The sequence below is a fragment of the Gallus gallus genome, chromosome Z, assembly GCF_016699485.2.
Source record: "Gallus gallus isolate bGalGal1 chromosome Z, bGalGal1.mat.broiler.GRCg7b, whole genome shotgun sequence".
Lineage (NCBI taxonomy): Eukaryota > Metazoa > Chordata > Aves > Galliformes > Phasianidae > Gallus > Gallus gallus.
In genome coordinates, this window is record NC_052572.1 from 54,241,347 (window position 1) to 54,265,681 (window position 24,335).

A 24,335-nucleotide genomic window follows, 5' to 3' on the forward strand; every position below is an offset into this window, starting at 1 on the left:
TTACATCTTCATTGTAAGCTTCTGTTGGAAGACCGGTGGTCTAATTGTGGATGTAGACAAAAACAGGGACAGAAAATTGGCAAGAGATGTTAGCAGAGGTGAGGTGCAAATGATCTCTTAACAGTAAACACAATTCTTCCATGGGGCATTGGCTGACTTCAGAATTGAAAGCTGCAGTCCACAAGGGAGCCATCTAAAAAAACCCTCTCATCTGCAGGAGGATTTCTGTATAACCTAGAGATAACTGAAAGTGGGGTCTGAGATCTTAGGCAACTTGCTATCATGTCAGCTGAGATACTGATCATACCACATACTAGTATTAATTTGACAGAGATGTTTAGCTGTATGCTGGAACATCACTATGTGTCTTGGTAAGCTGGTTCATGCAAGCATACACTCGTTTGGCCCACAGTGCAAGGATGTGGTTTTTGGCTATGTTGGGCAGTCACTGTTGTTCTGGTGACATAGTATGCATGGTAATTAAGCACCACCTCTCAAGTGTAAACAACTATTGTGGGTGACTACTATAACAAGCATCCTTAGATACAGTAAACTGAGGAACTGCTTACTGCATTTTTAGCATCGCTGATGCCATTTTAAGAGAACATGAATTTCCAGAGCAGACAATATATTTGATGATCCAAGAAATGTCCTTCTACCCTAAGTCTTAGTTTTTGCAAGCAAAGAGGGGAAACTTCTTCCAAGAAATGTTCGCTGGAAAAGTGAAGGCACAAGCACTGATAAGCTCTGTCAGTTCAACCTCTTACTGCCACAAGGTTCTCCAGAAGGACCCATCTTCAGAATTAGCTGTCTTCTTTAGCCAGGAAAGGAGGCTGTGAAGTGACAGTAAGTCACATAATTTGTGGGCACAGCATCTTCAAGATGAAAGTCAAGAGCTATAGAGAGGATACATACGCAAGTTTATCATTTCCAAGAGGCCAACTTGCTGCCCTCCAAGTCCCTCTTACAACACAAAAGGATCCAGCTTCCTTGTTTTTTAGCAACTGTGAGGAATGATACGGAGCCAGCTTAAAGTTCAGACTGTTACAGAGAACTTGTTTGCTACAAAACCACCAACTGTATACACTAAATTCTTATTCTGCTGATTACTTTAAAACTTCCTGACCTCAGAAGCAGGTCCCAAGATTTGGGAAATTATGGAAATGGAGTGAAGGGCAGAGTGTATTTCATGAGCATTCACCTTTCCAGAGGTCACCTTCTCAGTGGTTATTGCTCCAAGTTTCTTCAACACCAACTAAAAACACTACTAAATTGATACCTCAGGTTTAAAGCAAAGATCATTAATGAATAACTATGAAATCAGCAGGCTCCTGGGTTACTAATAAACAGCACTCTCCCTTCTGAACTCATTTGAAGTATGGTATTAATTCAGAATAGAGCTTCCTCTACCATATTCTAGCTCCACTCAATCTTGTTTCCTACAATCATTACATGTATAGAAGTCAGTCCTTTTCTGTGAAATCCTTGTATCTCAAAATAACCACAATCACTCATCCGTTTGCAGGTTCACAAACGCTGATTACTCCTCTCCACTAGTCCCTAACCAAAACACTGTCTGTGCTTTTCACACACGCATTACAGGCCAGAAAGCCTAATTTAGACAATTTTTCCAAACTGTAAGGCCAAATATTACTTCACCCATGCTGAAGAACTGGCATATTTTGTAACTTCCAGTTTTATTTGTTAGCATTAATACAAATTTCATTTGCTTCTCAGCTATAGCATTTGTGTAAACACAGATTTAAAATCTGCTTGCTTACAGCACAGCCTCTGCACGGAGGCTTCTGCACAGAGGCAGAATGCCAAAGACTTCATTCCACGCTATGCCTCTCTGAGGACAGAACTGGGTCTGTACTAAGCATAATTCACTCACCCTGCACAGTGAATGAGTCAGCCCGGCAGTAAGGGAAGGGAGGATGCACTGCAAACTACACAGCCAGGCAGCATCCAGCCCTTGCTGATGTCACAGCTTGTCACAGTTAATCTATCCACACAACCAACCAGCACAATACACGCACAAAATGAAGGACGGGTACGAATCTTTGTGGCTTAGAAACAAACTGGCTTCATACATGCAAAACACGTCTGTTTTTTTATTGGAATTCACTACCTCTTCTAGAAGCCAGCCAGGAGACTGTGCATTCAGCTGAATCTTTTTTATTTTGAAATACATAAAATCAAATTTGTATTTCATTTATAGAGCATTTTAATTAGCTCCTTCCTTCTTTGCTATCAGCATTATTTGACCTTTACTTTGCAAAGCAACTTACAAAATCTGTGATCTGGCTAATTCTCACATGCACAGAACTGTAAGCAAACAATGAATGCTTTCAAGCTAATGTTAATTGAGGCCTATGATTTCCTATTTCTTACTCAGCCTGCTTTTGTGAGCACAGTCCTTCCTTCAGCAATGTGCATATTGGTTTTGGGGGGAAGAAAAAGAGAGAGGCAGACAAAGCATCAGCAGCTTCCTGTGCCAAGGTGAGTTAGCCTGCTAGGAAATACTGTTAGTCTGTTGTGTCTCTAACCCCCACCTCCCTCCTTTTGGAACAAATTTTAGACATAAAAGGGAAAACAGGCTACAAAATTGTAGCAATTTAGGCAATTGCAAAAAGCATTTTGCCACCTGGCCTCTCCAGACATAAACAGATCCTGTAAGATTATCTAGGCTTGTATAATTTATTCTTGTGAGATCCTGTTGTGATCTCTTGCTGAGATTGGCTGTGTCTACATTCACGTGCAAAGGGAATTAAACTGTAATAATAAAAAGAATCCAGAAAAGGAACCAGTTTTTGATTAATTCTTGGCTACAGATTTATTTAAAGGCACTTTGAAAGGTAGGCTCAGACACTGCTGGGCTTCTTAAGCAGACCTTTCTTTCTGATTGGGTTTGATGTATGGCAATGATTTTCCTTCTGCACTAACACATGACTACCAGTGAAATGTTTACTGTAGTTTTACACTGTCCTTGCTGATGGCAGTCTAAATGATGTCAGCTATAAGCAAACTTTTAGAGAGTTGAGTAGGGAGACTAAATCCATAATAAGTGCTAAAAACGGCAAACAATTACAGAAAAGCAAAAACATGGACTAATACTAAAGTTGCAAAGACACTCAGCAAGCAGTCAGCTGATGCATTTCTCTAGTGTCTTGATGAAGTTCAGATAGCACATGGCATCTAAGCCCAGATGCTGCTGGATCTATATGCACAATAGATGTTCTTTCAGGTATGTATTCCTATGTTAATCCTTGTTTGTGGACAGGCAGAGATGACTTATGAATATATCATTTACTTGCAAAATGAGAAATAAACTATACTGGGTCCACTTCCTAATTTACTGATATTTAATAACTTATGATAGTGAAAAGGCACTGTGAATATTTCTTGCTCTTAATTTTTTCAGAATTTCTGTGATGAGTTGTTTCTGAATACTTCAGAACTGTTAAATGAGCACTATCACCCAGTATAAAATGAGCAGCTCTTTAAACAGCAGATGTGTCACTTTCCAGCTCTTGAAATGCAAAATTCAGAAACACCTCTTATAAATGAGCTGATAAAACTAATCAGTTGCAGACAGTTTTCAATGAGATATAAACCCATAGCTTTCTGTACACTTTTAGCTAATAACATTATTCTGAACCTGGTTTTGGCATTACAATTTAGAATAGTGATATATGATCACTAATAGTTTTTCCACTACATGGTCTTATTTGCTCATGTATAACCCTTTTATTCTATTTGCTCCTGAAAACTTTCACTAATATGGAAAATCTTTTCAAAATAAAAGTATTTTCTTTGCTTATGAAAAAGGAAAATTTAGTTCACAATGCAGTAAGACGTGCTCTGTTTTCTTTGCATACAAAAAAGGGTTTTGAATATCCAGTCAAGATCATACATGAATGCAATGTACAGATGAAGAGGCTTCAGTGTTGCTTAGAGACCATGCTTGCCACACTAAATTTATTTCTACAATTTACAAGTATCACTGGTAACATTCATCCCTAACTGACGAATAAATAGGCTTCACAGTTCTGTCTGTTTATGGATGAAATTGTGGAAAGGAGATCACAGCCCCCAGACTGGAGAACAACGTTCTCACAGGAGAGATGACATAGTTTCAGAGAAGCTGAGTGTTGGGAGAGGTTACAATTTTTTTATTTTTTATTTTTTACTTTTGGCTGTTGTTTTTAAAGGAACTAACAAAATCTTTGAAAGTAATTTTCAGACATTAAGGCAGATTCTTGAAAATCATTACTAAGGGCATCAATTCTGGAAACTTGTTGCAGTTTTGTTTAGTAGGCAGACAAGCTCATCCATTTTACACTAAAAGCCATCTGAAGGTATGTATATTCTTCCTGGACCTAAAAGTTATTAGCCAAGCTTCCGCTATAATGTATTTTCATGAAAATCCTTTCTCAGTGGATACATCTACATTAATTACCATGGACAGCTCATCACTTGTTGAAGGGCCATTCTGTACACAGCCTTACCATAATTCCATTTAACATAGTTGATTTTTCGTCTTAATGAAATAAGTATACAAAACCCTTGCAACTGTTAAAGCAGACTGCACTTCTGCTTGGTCTCCATGTAGTATTAAAACAGAATAGCAGAGATGAGTAAGAAGGCAGAGATTAACAGCCCCTTTTCAAGCTTATCTTTTGCCTGTAATTACACTTTACAGGACAAAGATACTGCTACTATTTATTTGTGTTATCTCACTTTAAATGCTACTGGAGTAATACAATTGGACAGATTCAATCTATATCACAACATAACTTCTAATCTACTCCTGTAGAAAGCTGTGCTCCTGAGGAACTGTGCTACTGTGCACTGATAAGAAATCTGTTGTGGATCTACTGCAGCTGCTTTGTGCCTTTGGTAAGTGCTATGAACTGGTTTTATGTTCGAAGTGGAAAGAATGCATATTAAAGAGGGGATTGACCTCTTCTTCCAGGTAATAGGAGATGAGAGTGAATGGCCTCAAGTTGAGCCAGGGAAGGTTTAGGTTGGATATTAGGAAAAATTTCTTCTCAGAAAGTGTGGTCAGGCACTGGAATGGACTGCCCAGGGAGGTGGTGGAGTCACGGTCCCTAGAGGTGTTCAAGAAATGTCTAGATGTGGTACTGAGGTACATAGATTATTGGGGTTATATTGCTGGCGGATGGATGGTTGGAGGTCTTTTCCAACCTTGGTGATTCTATGATTCTATGAAGAATATGGCATTCACAACTTAAGAGGTCATTTGAGAATATAAGCCTTAGTTCTAAGAAACAAGTACCAAAGTGGGTGAAAGGATAGATTTGAAAGACTAGGTTTGATTTAAATTGATTTATGTTCAGAAATAAATACCACAAGCCTGAAAAGAAACAAACAGAAGCAGTGAAGCTACTTTCTGTTCTGTGGAACTTGATATTCAAGAGACACACTGCCTTACCACCTACAGTGCGTGCAAAAGTCATTACAAGCAATGCTTGGTAAGACTTTCTATAGAAAGAGGTAAGAGAGAGGATTTTATTAAGACTTACATGAACTGCTTGAGCTTCTGGGATACATGTCCCAGCTACTATAAGGAAGTTTGAGTTCTTGGAAATAGCCACTGGTTTTTTGAATTCATGACATTTAATAACACAGAAAAGTGCTTCTCTTTCTGCTCCACTCTCATGGTAGAGTTGTGACTTCTCATCTCCTTCATTTTAGTATTTCTTTTTTACTCTTAAAGAAAAGCAAACAACTTCTTGCTCTGGAATAAAAGGCTTTGTTGGAACCTAACCCTTCGCTGACATGTTTGTTCATTGCACCCCAGAAACCACTCCCTCTGCTGGCAGCAAAGGAGTAATCATCTTTGCCTATTCAGAAACAATTTCTTTCAAGTTTCACATCTCAGATTCTTAATGCAAGCAATTGTACCTCTTCTCTCTTGGCTGAAAAATACACACATCTCCTCATCCTTTAACTAGTAGCCCAACATAATTTCTGATAGGAATACTGTAAATTCAGTGGCTCAAATGACAAGTTCCAAATGCAGTTCCTGTGAGTCATGGCCTTGTGCCCTATCTGTTAACCTACACTGCCTAGTAACCATTAAACATTAATTAATGTTAGGCGACACATGATTATTGATTATTTGACAAGCGTGCACCATGTAAGAGCTATGGAAAGAGAGGAACTTCATACAATCCTATCATAGAATCATACAATGGCTTGGATTGGAAGGGACCTCAAAGATCATCAAGTTCCAACCATCCTGCCACAGGCAGGGTTGCCAACTGCTAGATCAAGTAATAGATAGGTTACTCAGGGACCCATCCAACTTGACCCTGAATACCTCCAGAGATGAGACACCCACAATCTCTCTGGGCAACCCATTCCAGCACCTCACCACCCTCTAAATCTTCCTTTCTCCCTTGTCCTATCACTGTCTATTCATGTAAGAAGTTGATTTCCCTCCTGTTTATAGTCTCCCTTTAAATACTAGAAAGCTCTAATGAGGTCTCCCCACAACCTTCTCAAGACTGAACAAGCTGAGTTCCTTCAGCTTGTCTTCACAGGAGAGGTGCTCCAGCCTTCTGACCACAACTGTGGCCCTTCTCTGGACCATCTCCAACCGTTTGACATCTTTGCTGTGTTGAGGGCCCCAGACCTGGATGCAATATTCCAGGGCCTCACAAGGGCAGGCTAGAGAGGGACAATCCCCTCCTTCTCCCTGTTGACCACTCCTCTTCTGTTGCAGTCTTGCAACCCCAGCTACCATTGGACTTATGGGCTGCAAGCACACGCTGCTAGCTCATGTTGAGTTTCTCAACTACCAAGACCCCTAAGTCCTCCTCAGCAGCGCTACTCTAAGGGAGCACTTGATTAGTTATATATATATACTTAGTGACACTAAGGTATCTGGTATTATCCCAATCCAAGTGCAAAAACTTGCACTTTGCTTTACTGAACCTGATTAGGTTCACATGGCCCACCTTTCAACTTTATCCAGGTCCCTCTGGATAGCTTCCCTTCCTTCTGCTGTATCAACTGTAACACTCACTTTGGTGTCATCAGCAAACTTGCCAAGGATGCACTCAAACCCATCATCTCCGTCACTGATAAAAAGACTACCGGTCTCAAGACAGACCCCTCGGGGACACTGCTTGTCACTAGCCTCCACCTGGACACAGAGCCATTGACTACAACTCTCTGGCTGTGAACCAATTCCTTATCCATCAAATAGCCCACCCTCCAAATCCATCCCTCTCCAATTTGGAGATAAGGATGTAGTGGAGGAACATGTCAAAGGCCTTGGAGATGTCTAGGTAGATGACATCACTTGCTTCCCATGTGTCCACCAATGCTGTCACTTCATCATAGAAGGTGACTAGATTGGTCAGGCACAACCTTCCCTTGGTGAAGTGACTTGGTCATTTATACACTTTACAAAAAATGAACACAGTCTTTGTCCCACTGACCTGCCTACATTTTACAGTCTCTTGTTTACACAAATAACAGAGATCTTGTGATCTAAATGCAGTGACCTGGAGGAATGGAACTCTGACCTCCAGCAGTCCTGTTCTCAGCAAAGGGCAGAAGAATACTTACTCCAGACTATGAAATGCAAAAATCTTAGACAAAACTGCAGTTCAATTCTTGTGCCACACATAAAATTAAAAGCTAATGCTACACAAGGATGCATAAAGCAGAGAAAATCTCAAATAAGCAGCAGCTTCAAAGGTCATAAACGTGCTAGCCTGAACTCAGCATAATTTTTGGATCACTGTTAGTTAATTAATAATCTCATGTATTATTTAAACTCAAAGTCAGTGAGTGCTGCACATGTATCGAAGTTTTCAGAGAAGTACAAGTGACAGCACACTACCAAGCAGAAAGCCGAAGATTCCTTAACTACCAATTCCTCTCTTGAAGGCTGCCTAGTTAATAATTATCATTTATGCAAATAGATCAAAGCCAGACTGACGACTTTTCATTCATTCCAACATGCAAAAACAGAGCTGAACATTTCTGTCAAAAAGTTATTCAGGTAAGAGACTTGCCTTCCCTTCCACACCTCTAAACTCAGGTTTTGCTCATTCTATGCCTGTTCTCAAATGTGCCAAACTGTCTCTTTTCAATTATTTTGTACACTTGAGCTGATTTGTAAGTTTTGCCAATATTCTGTGATTCATAGGTATTATTCATAAGGTAGATACTGTACAAAGGCTTTTGAAACTTTTAGTCTGCAACTGGAATAGAAGTAATCTTTCCTATGAACCTGGTCTCAGAGTTTTAAGACCGGGTATTTGGGGTATTTGGCTTGTTCCTATTCGTACTTATAAAGTACTATACGAAGCCCGGCTGATTCAGAAAGTATTATTATTAAAACTGAGCATCTTCAGAGTGATTAGGTAAGAGAAAGAAACAGTCAGTATTGTCTTTATTGGTTGTAGTAAACCTAAAATATCAAGGAAGGTAATGGGGAAAAAAACATGAGTATGAGCTAGCTATTTATTTTTCTCTACAGCAGCTTAAAGTGGCTTAACAGCCATGGAACAGGCATCCAGCAAAGACATAGGTCAGAAAACAGTTTTCTGTTTAGCACTGCAACTGAAGACTAAGGTCTTGGGAGAGCTGTGTTGGAAGACTTTTTTAAAAAGCAGACTTTCACTTTGGACCAGCTACCTTTCCAAAAGAAAGAAGCCTGATTTTAAGGAATGCTCTTTAGCCCCCACAGAAAATGTCCCTTTGGCTGTCATGCCCTAGGACTCTCCAAAAGAGCAATGCAGTCTTCCCTGTATTTTGATCATCATGTTCTGGAAACCCTGAACAAAAATAGTTCCTGGAGAACCACTCTAACTACCTGATTATTTATTTCCAAGGTCTGATCATTCCCATGGGTGATCTGTTGGGACAGCCTTAAAAATAGCTGCTGTTTGACTGTGTGACTTCTCTTCTGGCCTGCTTGTCACCTCTGGAGTCATTATACATCAGTGGTAGTCCTCTTTCTCACTGAGACACCGTACTAAGGGTCAATCCTCCAGGGAAACAGGAATTGAATCAAATATATTTGTGAATGCATACGTTTGAAAAAGATCTTAAATTGCCCTGGAAATTCTAGACTAGATTTAGAGCCAGAAGTAAAAACTGTGATTTTGAAATTTTAGTTAGAGATATGGAACTCTAAATGTTTTTTCCTCTTTCACTTTCACATAAGCAGAGAATTGAAACAAAATAGAAAAATACTTCAAAGCCACGACAGCTTGCCCAGTTAGTCAAAATAAACTGTGCCCATCAAGTTTCACGTGCTTTTCTTCAAAAGCATCACAGTATTCCTGAACTATAGTGGGAAAGTTTTCTAGGTCAGCTCCCAAATAAATGGTTTTGGTTGTGGGCACCTCGCTTAAGTTAACTTCCAAGCACGCTTAGGCCCTGGTTATTTAATGCTGAAAACACAATTGCTTATACAGGAAAGAAGGAAACATTCATTTAACTTTTCCTGTTTTGTTTCTAAAACTTACCGTCTATGTCAATGTTTCCAACTAATTCCGTACAATAAAAACTTAATAAATCAAAGCAGTAAATGCTGAAACAGTATTATACTATAAGCAGCTCAGACAATTTTATTCCACACTAGTTCAGGTCCTCACCACAAATCTACTCAAATCCACCCAAAAAAACCACCAATTTCTGGCTCAGGCTTTTGTATCACCATAAATCAGGATACACGGGGGCAAAGCTTCTGGGTATTTTCCTTTGAAAAAGGCTGGTTTGCATGCATAACACTCCTCTCCACATTGAATCAATGCACAGTAAGCGAAGCTATTGGGATTTTTTTCAAAACTGTGCTAATGCTCAGAAACAGAACAGTAATGTAGTCACAGCCACTGGAGTTCAAGAGAGGTTTCTTACAAGCAGAAAAGGCTGCCGATATAAAATACAAATAATACAAACAGTTTAGCTCAACACCAACACATTTTAAATCAAGTCTTTAGATGAAGTGAAGTGTCTCATGTTTTTGTCTGTCATTTGTGCAACAAAACTACAATTGAACCTCTGTCTACAAATGCAAAACTTGTTCCACCCATACTACCTTTTAGCTGATCTTTCACTGAACACTGAAAAAAAATGCAAGCATCTGCACTTAGCTTGAATCATACATAGGATTCCATCCCATCTTACACTGGCAGTCACTACTACAGCAGGAGTGGTGCTAGTGCAGAATTGTGATTTCTGTCTAACACATAGCTTTTCTAAGATCACCTTAGCAAAGAAAAGCAGGCTTATCTTGCTTTTCCCTCTTGTGCTTTTTAGACATACAGTTTCTTTTTTTGTTTGTTTGTTTGTTTTTGGAAGATCATGATGGGGAAAGGATGAATCAGGACACTTTTATTTATTTCTTTCTTTATTCCCCAGCTTGTGCTGTTTCATATAAAACAACTCAGTCAGGCAGAATGGTTACACGTGTCCCATCAGGGACTGCCAGTCAGGGAATCTGCCAAGATAAATCCCACTGAACGTGTTGTGATGAATGCTTCCTCTCATTGAGAGAGCTTTTGTCAGTTCCATGGTATGGTGAAAAGACAGGAAGAAAGGTGGGACTAATGCCAGTTGGAAAATCAGTAGTTTGCTTGGCTTGAATGATTCTTTGCTTTGCCTCACGACTTCACAAGATGAACTGAGTCACTGCATTTAGCCTGATGAAATGATTGGTTTGGGGCCAAAGCAGAAAATAATATATATAAGTTTTTTGCTCATATTACCGTAGACAATTTGAAAAGAACTTAACCTTTAAGATTCCAAACTTCAGAAATTACCCATTACTTACTGTAGTGATACGAATAGGTCATACGTGCAACATGTTGCCTTCACACGTAGTGAACAGTTGAGAATGCTCCAATATCTAAGTTAAATGCAATAGATGGACACGTTCTGTACTATACTGTGTTTCATTTCCATGCTGCCATTAAGAACAGCTGTTTCAGTAAGTGATAGGAAGCCTTCACTTGCATAAAGGCAAATATTATGTTCTGTGAAGCTTTGGTGGGTAAGAGGCAGCTGGAAACATGTGCTGTCCCTGTTGCTACATACCAATGAGCATGGGCAGAACTGAAAAGTCACTTAAGCAAAACAGTAGAGGAATCTATTTACTAACACCTTTAGGGTGCCTGAATATTGCTCAACTGTTACCACTGGGGAAGGATGGCGTAGTATCTCGGTGTCAGAATCAGCTGGCTAGGCACTCATGCACAGGAGTATAGAGATTTGTCCTTCCCCATCCTGTTTTTGGAACTGGCAAGAGTACTGGAAGTTCCCAGCTCTCTGCTAGGCTACACAAAGGTAAAGGTGATAGCTGGTATTCACAGTGGAATTCCATTTCCTTCTAGTGAAGCAACTAAGTTATTGCTGAGCTACTTGCAGTCTAAGAACTCTTGGTTTACAGAGATGAAAAATGTTTTGCAGGTAACGACATCCCCTCCATTATTTGCTGTGGCTTTACTATGTTCTAAAAGCTTCAATTAAGCTATAATCATTAACAGTACCTGCCAAAAATGGAAACCGATATGAGTTATTTTACAGCTACCTTGTTCATTTGACGTGGCAGTCTGAAAACACATCTAGTAGAAGAAATGGTTGTTTACAGGAAGCAAATCCTTATTTTCAGGAGGAAAAATAACTGAAGAAAAGGATCTCATGTTAGCATTTGCGCTTTAACTTGAGAACATTTTTCCATCAGGAAGGGTTTTTGACCTTAGGCTAAAATTCTGAAAGAATACATATGTGTTTTTTTTTCCCCAAATAAGCTTTTTAGTTTGAGTTTACAACAAACTACCATTCTGATTATCCAGCAGAGCAGATATTATACAGATTACACAGTATAGCCAAGACATATTACAAAATTATCACTCATACACAATCTCTCTTAACAGATTTGACGGAGAAACTCTGTTCTAAAAATATTATGTATTAAAAGCTACTTTCATCCCCTCAGGAAACTGCACAGACTGTACATGTCTGTTAATGCCGTTCTATTGTTGATTTCATTTTAATACAAATTTATTTGTAAGTAAATTGTGCAAGATCAGAAGACAGCAGACAGCAGCTGTACAATTAAGCATCTGAGCCTGGAGTACAGAAGCCAATAAAATCTTTTTTACGTAGCCTATCAAAAGCGAGCATTGGATATTGAACTGCCCACTAGCTTGTAACTATGTTTAACAAGGCCACTGTATTTATTTCTTGGCTGTCTGAATTCACTTGGCTGTAAGAAGTAGGTGGCATGTGAATAGAACTTGCAGTCCTCAAGTACAAGACTCTCCAAACTAATTTAGGTAAGAGAGGAAGCGCTGTTTTTTTGCATCTTTTTAAACAAGTGTCTTCATTACAGTTTCTAGCATTTAGTATTTCATAAACTTTAATCATATGCTCTTGAGTAATCTTCTTGATGCTGTAACTTCTCTCTGCTGTCTCACCTTTGCATTCTAATGAAGGTTAGATCTAACATTGCCATCTAGGCATGTCTTGCCTGGCATAACTGCTCAGTACACTAGAGTCAAAATTAATTTGACAGTACAACTAGAAACTGACACCCATCTTTCTAAATAATTACACTAGAACTGTAATTTCTTTTATGATGGAAAGAAGCTATAACAAAGAAATGTATACAGTGGGAGTCAAAGATTACTTAATGTAACTGGGATGGATATAAATCCAGTAATGCTTAAAAATAAATTTAAACTACTGTGCAGGTTATTTTCAGTTTGGACAACCACTCCACACATCTCCAACAACAATCTCTTTTCTGCCTTTTGGCAAACTAGGAACTAAATACTTTAAACATCTAAGTACTCTGTTTCGAGATGTAATTAAGCTTTGGATGGCTGTAGTACTTACACTGTGTCATTCAAAACAATACTTGGAGTATTTTTTTAAGACTTTTGCATTCACTCCATACACACAGTTTATATTTGTTTCCAATTTGCTGACAAAAGGTATCTGCTAAAATCTTTAAAAAGCTCATAAGCAGAACACAGACCTTAAGCAGGACGGACATAAAATACTTTATACTGAGCCACCCTCTATTAGGGGTGCCTACATTTAAAAAACCTGCAGGCTTGGCAATGTATGCATTTGTTTATCAATCACACTTCCAGATGTTACACAGCAGTTATTAGTATTACATACAACTTCTAAGAGTCATCAATTTTTTGCCTGAGATTAAATTGTTGTGCCCCAGGGAACTCTGTTTTTTGTGGGTTCTAATACCAAAAACCACCCACTGTGTGCTGAGGACATCTGCAGTGACAGATCACTAGAACACACGTGAATTCCACAACAGTTATTAGAAATACTCTCAGAAAGACCACAGACTAACCCACTGCTATATACTCATTTTACACCACCAACTACTGCCTCTTATGACAGAGACCTCTATGACAGAGACTTCTTTGATACAGCATCTGGAAGAGCTGATGGAATTATCTGTCACACAAAGAGATGACTATTTTAACTCTTTTTTTTTTTTCTTAGTGAAACAAATTGGATTCAATCACAGGTATATTTAAGGTTTTGTAGGAGAGGATCAATCTGAAGATCTGTTTCCTAGGGTTACATGCCCAGCCACCAAAGCCCCGTGTTGGGATAATGCATCCTTAGAAGTTTTTTTAAAAGAGAACAAACTATTATCATTATGAATCTGTGCTAAAAAACATTCACTAGTTCCAATCTAATAGGCATTTTCTTCACACTGCAGGAAAAGATACATGAAGTAAAAGCTAGGACAATGGAAAGACCTCTTGAGGCTACGAAGATGGAAAACAGCACTTCCTGCTTTTTCATGGAAAGAAAGGCTCATGTAAAGGCTCGTAGGAAAGAGATTGTGCTAGCCAAGCTGAGGAAGAGCTTCTCCTGCACCCCAAGGAAACTGAAGAACTTTGTAATGGACTTCCTTCCTGTTTTACGATGGCTTCCCAAGTACCAGTGCAAAGAGTACATTTGGGGTGATGTTATGTCTGGGTTAGTGATTGGGATCATTTTGGTGCCCCAGGCAATCGCATACTCACTACTGGCAGGCCTGAAGCCCATTTACAGTCTTTACACATCCTTCTTTGCCAACATAATCTATTTCTTAATGGGCACATCTCGTCATGTTTCAGTTGGCATTTTCAGCTTGATAAGTTTAATGGTGGGACAAGTCGTGGATCGAGAACTTCTCTTAGCTGGGTTTGACTTGAATGATGATGTCACACCAGCCTTGGGTCCTGGCTCCCTGCAGACTGACAGCCAGTTCAACACAACTGTCTTCAACCTTACCACTGAGGGGATGAATGCTGAATGTGGAAAAGAATGCTATGCCATAGGCATTGCTACAGCCCTGACATTTGTGGCTGGAGTGTATCAGGTAAGTGGTTGCTGATATTCAGAGACAATGTATGAAATTCCTAAAGCTTTCTTGCATGACCTAAGTTCTGTTTTGACTGTCCTTCCATGAAAGACACAGCATTATTTCACTTGAATGGTCTTGGACTGTTTTCTCCAGGAAGCCTAACTCTGCAGGCAATTCAGAGAAAACATGACATAGGCAGTTTTATCAGCTACAAGCAAGCACACGTAAAAATACAGTCTTCTGCAAGACTAGTAATATTGCTCTAATACTCTACTACCTCCTAGCCTTGCTAATTTCATGGTACTGTGAATCAAATACAAATCTCATCATGAGGGAAATTCTGAAGTACCTGTGTACTTCAACAATGAAAAAATGATACTGTGATTCTAAATAATGCTGTCTCCCTATGTATTTTAATAAAGGTGCAGGCCCATTCACCTGCTTCTACACTAGCTCAGGACATATTGCTCATGCTCAGTGTTTCACTACTGGATGCTATGTTGTACCAAAGACTGCCCAGTGATAAGTCAGACAGGAGAGAAAGCAGAAATAAAATTAGGAAGTAGACTAACCTAACTTTCAGACAGTGGCTTAGTTGGACTGTTGGACACCCACCAATCTGCTGTCCATCATAAGGATATCAGGAGAACACAGAAGGAAGCACAACGAACATACTTACCTGTTAATTATCTACGTAAGAATTAAGAGGGAAGACCTTCCTTTTACTAAGAACTTTCAGGTCATGTACGTGAACAACAAAATATCAAGCTGTATTTTCCAAAGCTATCAAAAGAAGCAGCAGCAACTAGTTTGGACAATATCCTAAGATCTGTGAAAGTTTGTGGTCTCTTCTGCCATTTCTGATCTTAGGCATGCCATAAAGGCTGTGTTCCACTTTCCCTTCTGTTCACAAGGCTAACATCAAAAGCTGCTTAATGTAATCATGTCACCAGAAAACTTAGCTCAAATTCTCTTTACAAAGCAGTGTCTACAAGTTGTAATTGTCATCATTTTTGGCCAGGAAAAAAATAAAGTTGACATAACAGCACTTCTTGATCCACTGCTCTTTGGCCTAGGAAATAAAATTCAGACAAGCCACTTCACTGGAGTTACTTCAGAACAATACTAGAGTTAGGGAGTTCAATTTGATTATTTTTCAAGCTTCTAATTTATCCCTTGGTTTTGCAGTATTCCATAACAGGAATTGTGTTTTAAAAGCAGATTGGAAACACTAAAGGATAACTCCTGCTTTAATATTCTACTAGCCAAATGCTATCTGCTGCCACCAGCTATTTCTCTCCCATCTGTACTTACTTGCAGTATCATTTAAAACTTATCTTTTTTTTTTTCCCCCCCAGGTTCTAATGGGAGTCTTTCGACTGGGTTTCGTATCTATGTACCTGTCTGAGTCTGTTCTAGACGGCTTTGCAACTGGCGCTTCCTTAACCATTTTAACAGCTCAAGTGAAGTATCTGATTGGAATAAAAATCCCACGTAGCCAAGGGCATGGGATGCTTGTTATTACTTGGATTAACATTTTCAGGAACATTTCTCAGGCTAACATTTGTGATATCATTACAAGTTCCATTTGTATTGTAGTGCTGGTTACTGCTAAGGAACTGGGAGATCGGTACAAGCATAAGCTGAAATTCCCTCTTCCCACAGAGCTGGTAGTTATTGTTGTGGCGACACTGGTGTCACATTATGGAAACTTAAATGAAGTGTATTCATCCAGTGTTTCTGGAGCTATTCCAACAGGATTTATTGCCCCCAAGGTACCACGTTTTGACTTAATGATCCGTGTTGCTATAGATGCCTTACCTCTTGCTGTAGTCAGCTTTGTCTTCACTGTATCCCTTTCTGAAATGTGTGCAAAGAAATATGCTTACACTATCCGAGCCAATCAGGAGATGTTTGCTGTAGGGTTCTGCAACATCATTCCCTCTTTCTTCCACTCTTTTGCAACTAGTGCAGCTCTGGCGAAAACACTTGTGAAAACATCTACAGGCTGCCAGACTCAAGTCTCTGGAGTGATTAGTGCAATGGTAGTTCTGCTGGTACTACTCTTCTTGGCACCTCTCTTCTACTCCTTGCAGAAGTGTGTCCTGGCTTGTATCATCATTGTCAGCCTTCGAGGAGCTCTAAGGAAGTTCCGAGATGTACCAGCACGGTACCACGTGAATAAGGTGGACACAGTGGTTTGGGTTGTTACTATGTTTGCCTCTGCCTTGATCAGCACAGAAATAGGGCTATTAGTTGGCATTGTTTTCTCCATGTTATGCATCATTGTTCGGACACAGCAGCCACGGACAGCCCTGCTTGGTCAAATCCCAGATACCAACTTTTATGAGGATGACTTAGAATATGAAAATCTCTCTTCCGTTCCAAAGGTCAAAATATTCCGTTTTGAGGCACCACTTTATTATGCCAATAGAAACTATTTCCTAAAGTCTCTGTACAGATTGACTGACCTAGATCCTAACTTAGAAGCTGCCAGAAGGAAGAAATACGAAAAGAAGGAAAGGCAGCAGCTGAAAGAAGGAAATCAACCAACTGTTAATGGACTGGGCAGCAGAGACACCACTCTGCAACTAGTTCCTAAGCAAATTGACTTCCAAGCTCTTATTGTAGATTGCTCTTCCATCCCATTTTTGGACACCACTGGAGTTAATACTCTAAAGGAAATTCTAAAAGACTACAAGGAGTTAAATATTTCTGTTCTCTTAGCTTGCTGTAATCCCTCAGTGATAGACTCTCTGAAAAGAGGAGGTTACTTTGGGAAAGATTTTGGAAGTATGCAAGAAATGCTGTTCTACAGCATACACAATGCTGTGCGGTTTGCAAAGGACCAAAAGCTTACAGCAGACAGCTCTGTTTAATCCTGTGTCTTCCTTGACAATACGCTAAAGAAAGTGACAGATGGAGACGGGCAGTTCGCAGTAATTAAGTTATCAGACACACTGTTGGCTTTGTACAGTAATGGGCCTACAAGACATTGTACCCTGAAGAGTTCTGCAGTTTCCTGGATGCCACTTAAAATAGCCCCTAGGGATGCAGTCTGGGGCCAGGTTGGGACAAGCTGGATAATTATCTGCACCTCAATTTCAGAATGTGGGTGAAAAAGAAGTATATCTTGGGGCAGTTTTCCTCCTTCTGTCATTGTAATACATGACCAAATACATGTGTCATGAGACTGTTGTGGCTGGAAGTCTGTCAAGAGCCATCTGCCTCTTCCAGTGGTTTGTGTTAAGAAGGATGAGTCATATATCCAAATACAATGGATCTATCATCATGGACACATCATGGTTTAAACTCTGACTTGGAAAGCCTGGTCCATTCCATCATTCAAGACGTGCTCCTTAGCAACTTCCACTATTTGCAAACAAGTAAAAGATATAAAATACTATGGGATGTATTATGTCTCTCCTCATCACCTTGTTTGCATGGGCTTAATGACACAACTTGCTACAAGTGAAGAAACCAGTCTACCACAAATTGCTCTCAAAACCATCTTCTCCAAGATAACTTCCTAGAGTCACCTGTGCTATTGGAACTACCATACGTTAATTAGTTACTGAAGATTTTGATACATCTAGTAACACAGGAAGAAACATGACCCTGATGCACAATCTTCTTGTGTCTAGAGAAAGGGGATATATGGAATTAAGAAAACAGAATGGCTTTTCTGGCCATCAGTTTCCAGAATAGTTATACCACCCTGTCAAAATGTGTTACCTCTGTTGGTGCAACTCTAATCGAGGGACACACGAAGATCGCTAAATATAAACCCCAAGACTGTGATGCAGCACAGCATGGTCTTCCTACAACAGCCTGTAAAGGTACAAGGGTAAGTGAAGAAAGCAGGAGAAAAGAGGATAGGGTGAGAAGTTAAATCTGTGTCTACCATGTAGGAGAATGGTTAGTCAGTCAAAAATGCCAGGCTAGTACTCTCTGATGCACTCCTAATGAAGTATATATAGTCCACAGCAGTGTAACTGATCCAAGTAAAGCAATGCTTTTTAAGTTGTGCGTCCCCAAATACTAGAAAAATCTCACTGTACTCCAGACCATTCTACATACTGCTGACTTTTTTTTTCCCCACCATATAATTCTTTGATCATAGAACTAACAACCCACATTTTACAGGTCTGTGTTAATTTTCTTGACAATTTGCATTAAGAGTTATTTATTCTGTATGGTGCCAAATGATACTCTCAGAGTCAGTTTTGTTGTTTTATATGTATGCTCTCTCTATACAAATAAGCATACACCCAGATTCTGATCCTAGCACTGTTGGTACTTAGTGTTCTAGCATAGGGCATTGACAGAAAACTCCTTCTTACGCTGAAGTTTATAATTACCTGCATGAAAGGGAGGACAGATGTCCTACTTTTCTCTTCTTAATCATGGCTGGTTCACACATGGAACCAAGCATAGAAGGAAACTGTCACACTTGTGCTTTGTACACTTAGCAGACACCAGAAATAGGTCACATGTATGCTGAAACTATTTCTGAGATATATCATTAAAACAAATGCCACGTCGACACATCATGTGACTTGCTTACTTCAACTTTCAGGTCACTGAATGAAAGAACAATCAAACTGAAGTTCTCCAGGTGCCCCAGAGCCTGTCTGGCTGTCAAGAACACATATTTCATTAAAAAAAAAAAAAAAGAAGAAAGAAAAAACAACAAACAAACAAAAAAATGTATTCCCAAAAGACAAAATAGGAAGTGTCTCAATAGAGATTGAGAATAGCAGAATATTAGGTAAGTGACACAGTGCTGACATTCTTATGCATTCATTACAGAAAAGTCTATCAACTGCACATTGCCAGCACTGCCAGAGCAGTAAAACCTGGCAGAAATGCCTGTCCAGATATTACAAGATTGGCCACTGGCAGTCAGTTCCTGCCATAAAACAATTAAATAATATAATTCTTTAAAGTGCTGACTTGGTACGACTGGCTTATTTTTGTCATAAAAACAAATGGACAAAGTCCAAGGACAAAGTGTTGTGTTTATTTTTGTTTGTAACCATTCTTTGATCGGGGAATGTCTCTTTTAATGTTTTGCCAGGAAGTCACAAGAGGAAGTGGGTTCGCAAGAATTAGTGCTAGACAGTTAGTAACAATACAGGCAATTTCAGGCTGCTGTGACCAAGTAAGCCATTGTTGGAAGTCAACTTAAATTTTTTCAATAGAAAAAAAAAAATCATTTCCTAGCAATCTACACCTCTCTTATCTTTATGAGTCAAGTTACCAACCTAGAAAATAAAAGGGAAAAAAAATTAAATACCTTTAACTCTTGATGAATCTCATCTTAGAAAAGAAAAAAAAAAAAAAGAAAGACAGAAAAACAACTACTCCCATGAGAATTGTATGCCTGCATCAATCTCTGGGAAAAAATAAATAGAAGTTACCCATGCAGTCCTTTTTTACCCATCGGACTGAGAAATTAAGTCAGAAGCCTATTTCTTATCATAAATGGCATCAAAGGTGAGCAGAGAAACTCTTCTATGCGTAAGAGTGGGCTTGAGCTTTAGTACTATTACTAGAAGGAAACCATCAACCAGAAGAAACTTTAAGAACCATTACTGTTTCAGTTTCATTGACAGATCTGGCCCATAATCAAGTTGAGTTGGACAACATAAAACACAGCAGGGAAACGGCCTTCAGTGTGATGATGTAGGGATAATGGGAGATTGTGAATTACTTCAGAGTACACAAAATGTAACTAAAAAAGAAGTTAGCTTTTTTCCAGCAGGTTAATGTTTGCTATACTGCACTGCATCAAAACTAAGTGTATGAAGACTGAAAATGTTACAAACTGCCAATTCTCTTCTCTCCTATTGTACCATGAACTATGTACTGTGACTTGGGAGAGGAGCTGGGGATACTATTTTAATTTCAACTAGGTTAATACTAATTTTGAAATAAAATTGTTATATGCCTATTAGAAAATGTTATATCTATCATGTATATTGACTATATTTTTGTTCACTGTGGTGCCTTGCACAGATCATGTATCCAACAAACTGTAGTACTACATAACAATAAGAATGGGACGTTAACTTGGGGACTGCATGAATCCCATGGAGCTGGGCACAGAGTTGAGAGTGTGTACTTCCAACTCTCCTCTTGAGTACTGGTGGGATAGCAGGAATACCTGGTCTTGGTTCCAGAAATAGCTACATTTATTGGGACTGGCAAATAACATCCTGGGAAATGTCCAGTCCATAAAGGAAACTTCAAGTTCCTGTGTAATAATGAATCCTGTGTCTCATGATGTGGATACAAATGTGTGCTTCTGGCTGGAAAATAAAACTAGCAATTCTTCAAACTTGCCTCATGGTATACTTTCATGGGTGGTAAAATAAAAGGGTAACGTGGAATAAAGTAAAAGACAAAAGGTAGGTCTGGTGTCCTAGAAAGGAGTTAAAACATATGGATGCATTCGGAATTGAGGCAACTATTATTAGAACAAATAATAAGGAAGAGCACTCTAGAAGACACTTCTTTCACTTCTACATAGACACATCTGCTTTTTGGGAGGAACATTTCTATCACCTTTTTACACGTAGCACAACAGGGAAGAAAAGCAGCATGTTACTGCTGGCCATCCTCAGTGGTGGTACCTCCCAGCACACTGTCTTCTGGATCACATCCTTTCTATTCACCAGTCTCACAACATAAGCCAGCTTTGCTGTTACAGGGTCCTTGCTCAAAACCTCTCTATGTTGTTCTGGAAATCACTGGCTCAGAAAAAGAACTGCAAATGCACAGAAGCAAGCATCAGCACAGAACTCCTCCTGTTCCGATTTGCACCATTACAACCTATTCCTTCTTCCAAGCCCAATGTTCATCTGCAGGGCTCATGCTCTCTCCCTTTCCAAACACCACTGTTCCTCAATTTACTGTCTGTCTACCCAGTGTTTAAATGCCATCTTTGGAAAATGTACCTTTTTGCAGATATGATCCGATAAGTGACAGCCTGAGCCACGCTGAATTTGAAGAGCTATTACCGTTTTGGATTTTTATTTATTTATTTTTTTATTGTATGCTTTGTTTCCTTCTACAGCAATCACTCCTGTTCTAGGTATCTTCATTTTTTACTCCACTGGGCACATTGAATCACAGAATAATAGAAAAGTTTGGGTAGGAAGCGACCTTGAAAGATCATTTAACCCAAGAACCTGCCGCAGGACGGGACATCCTTCACTACATCAGGTTGCTCAAAGCCCGGTTGTTTAACCTGACTCTAAATACTTCCAGAGACGGTGCATCTACTTCTCTGGGCAATCCTTTCCAGTATCTCACTACTCTCATAATAAAAAATGTCTTCCCTATCACAGAACAGCTTGTGCCGGATCACCTATTTTCAACCCCTCTGCCATGGACATGATATACCATCTATTAGATCAGATTGCTTGAAGTCCCATCCAACTTGGCCTTGAAGACTTCCAGGGAGAGGGTATCCAAAGTTTCTCTGGGCAACTTGTTGTAGTATCCTACTTTAATATTAGAGACTTTTTTCTAGTAACTAACCTAAACTGACCCTTTATTTAACCTACTCCTTGTCCTATCACTACATTCCCCAATAAGAAGTGCCTCTCCCTCTTTCCTGTAGGACACCTTTAAGTACTATAAGATGTTATAAAGTCTCCCCTGAGCCTGCTCTGCTCCAGGCTAACCAACCCAAACTCTTTCAGACTCTGCTGAAAGGAGAGGCACTCCAGTCCCCTGATTAGCTCCATGGCCCTCCTCTGGACCTGCTCTAAAAGGTCCATAAATCTCTTGCGCTGGAGGTCCCAAACCTGGCTGTAATACTCAGGTGAGTCCTCAGAATAGAAGAGTAAATGGAGAGAATTAGCCCCCTCAATATGCTGGCCATGTTTCTTTTAATGAAGACTACGATCACAGAATCACAAAATTGCAGGGGTTGGAAGGGACCTCAAGCGATCACTGCGTCCAAATCCCCCTGTCGAAGCAGTTTTCCTACAATAGGCAACACAGGTAGGCACCCAGACAGGTCTTCTCCATAGAAACCTCTCTGGACAGCCTGTTCCAGTGCCCCGCCACCCTTACCATAAGGAAGCTCCTCCACACATGTTTGCATGGAACTTCCTACATTCAAGTTTTAGGCCGCTGCTCTTTGTCCTGTCACTAAGCCTCATTCACTTCCCTCCCACCTCACTTTAGGTATTTATAAACGTTAATCAGATCCCACCTCAGCCTTCTTTTCCCCAGGCTGAACATATCCAGGTTGCTCAGCCTCTCCTCTTACGGGAGATGATCCAGGCCCTTTAGCATCTTTGTGGCCCTCCTCTGGACTTCTTCTAGGAGACCTCTGTCTTTTTTGAACCAAGGAGCCCAGAACTGGACACAGTATCCTAAATGTGGCCTCACCAGGGCAGAGTAGAGGGAAAGGATCACCTCCGTCGATCTACTGGCCACACACTTTTTAATGTGTTCTAGAATACCACTGGCCTCCTTGGTCACGAGGGCACACAGCTGACTCACAGCCAACCTGTTGTTCACCAGAATACTCAGGTTCTTCTCCACAGAGCTCCTCTCCAACAGGTCAGCCCCTAACCTGCACTGATTCATGCAATTATTCCTCATCATGTGCAAGGCTCCACACTTACGGTTGGCTTTCTGGGCTGCAAGTACAAAATGTTGGCCCATCATCCAATTCTGCATCCACCAATATCCCCAAACTCTTCTCCAGAGATCAGCTCACAATCCACTCATCACCCAGTCTGACATCTGAGACTGTCCAATCCAGATGCAGGATCTTGCACATGGCCTTACTGAACTTCATTAATTCATATGTAGGACCACCTCCCAGTCCTGTTAAAATCCCTCTGGATGGCACCCCTTCCTTTAGGTGCAATCAACTCCACCTGTTTGATGGAGTTGATGTCACCTGCACACTTGCTGAGTATGCACTCAATCCCACTATCTATGCCATTAACAAAGATATTAAATGGTAGGGGCCGTTGAGGGACATTACTTGCTATTGGTTTTGATTTGGACACTAAGCAATGGACTGTAACATTTTGGACACAGACATCCAGCCAATTCATTATCCATCTAACAGTCCATCCATCAAATCCCCATGCCTCCTATTGAATTATTGTAAGAATTATTATGGGAGACTGTAGTGAAAGCCTTACAGAAGTCCAGATAGATGACATCAGTAGATCTTAACTCATCTACTGATCCAGTCACTCCATTGTAGAAGATCACTACGCTAGTCAGGCATGATTTGTCCTTAATGAAGTTATGCTGGCTGCCTCTAATCACCTCCCATGTGTTTCAACATAGCTTCCAGGAGGATCTGTGTTCCACATTCTTACCAGGCACTGAGGTGAGGGTGACTGGTCACTGGTTCCAGTATTGTCCTTATTATCTTTTTTTAGAAAGGGGTGTGCTATTTTCCCAAGTCACTGGGGACTTCTGCAGACTGCCACAACTTTTCAAATATAATAAGTAGTGTAGCAAATACATCATTCAATTCCCTCAGGACATGGAAAACATCTTGTTGGGTGCCAGATACTCATCTATACTCACATTTATCAGGTGATCTTAAACCTGATCTCTCACAATGGGAGGGATGTTGTTCCCCAAGACCCTGGCTTGTGGTTGAGGGACTTGAGTGGTTTGGGAAGAATGACTGCCAGTAAAAACTGAGACACAAAAACAAAAGAAAAATTGGCAACTTCAGCCTTCTCCACATTGATTGTCACTAGTTCTCCTGTCTCACTTATTGTGGTGGGAGGCTTTCTTTAACATTCCTTACATGTGACAGCATTCCCACCTGAAGCACTTGGCAAGGAATGCATTGAATTTACATCTATCATCCTACTCTAGCCTGTTCCTAACTTTCCCCAAAGAGACATTACTTTGAAAGGGACTGTAACACTGCAACTTGAATATTACAACAAGA

The 24,335-nt window shown here is 40.0% G+C and overlaps 2 protein-coding genes across 10 annotated transcripts in view; one reads left to right on the forward strand and one right to left on the reverse strand.

The window, feature by feature from the left end:
* SLC26A1 (solute carrier family 26 member 1) overlaps positions 1-20,726 on the forward strand; it is a 36,669-nt gene extending 15,943 nt beyond the window's left edge. For 2 of the 8 annotated variants that reach the window (XM_046905618.1, XM_004949336.5), the window contains exons 3-5: positions 4,820-4,902; positions 13,751-14,398; positions 15,742-20,726. In XM_046905618.1, the coding sequence (XP_046761574.1) occupies positions 13,781-14,398; positions 15,742-17,262 (2,139 nt within the window). In that variant the 5' untranslated portion in view covers positions 4,820-4,902; positions 13,751-13,780 and the 3' untranslated portion in view covers positions 17,263-20,726. Of the gene's footprint in view, positions 1-2,398; positions 2,503-4,819; positions 4,903-7,837; positions 8,045-12,257; positions 12,330-13,750; positions 14,399-15,741 lie in introns of those variants that run through there. The other 6 variants (XM_046905619.1, XM_040655798.2, XR_001464819.4 and 3 more) reach the window with 5 other exon arrangements.
* Positions 1-24,335, reverse strand: part of IDUA (iduronidase, alpha-L-) — a 50,893-nt gene that overhangs the window by 22,669 nt on the left and 3,889 nt on the right. Inside the window, exon 1 of one of the 2 annotated variants that reach the window (XM_046905384.1) lies at positions 1,895-1,924. The exons of the other annotated variant lie outside the window; for it this stretch is intronic. The gene's annotated coding sequence lies outside the window, so the exon portion shown is untranslated. Of the gene's footprint in view, positions 1-1,894; positions 1,925-24,335 lie in introns of those variants that run through there. 2 annotated transcript variants of the gene reach the window in all.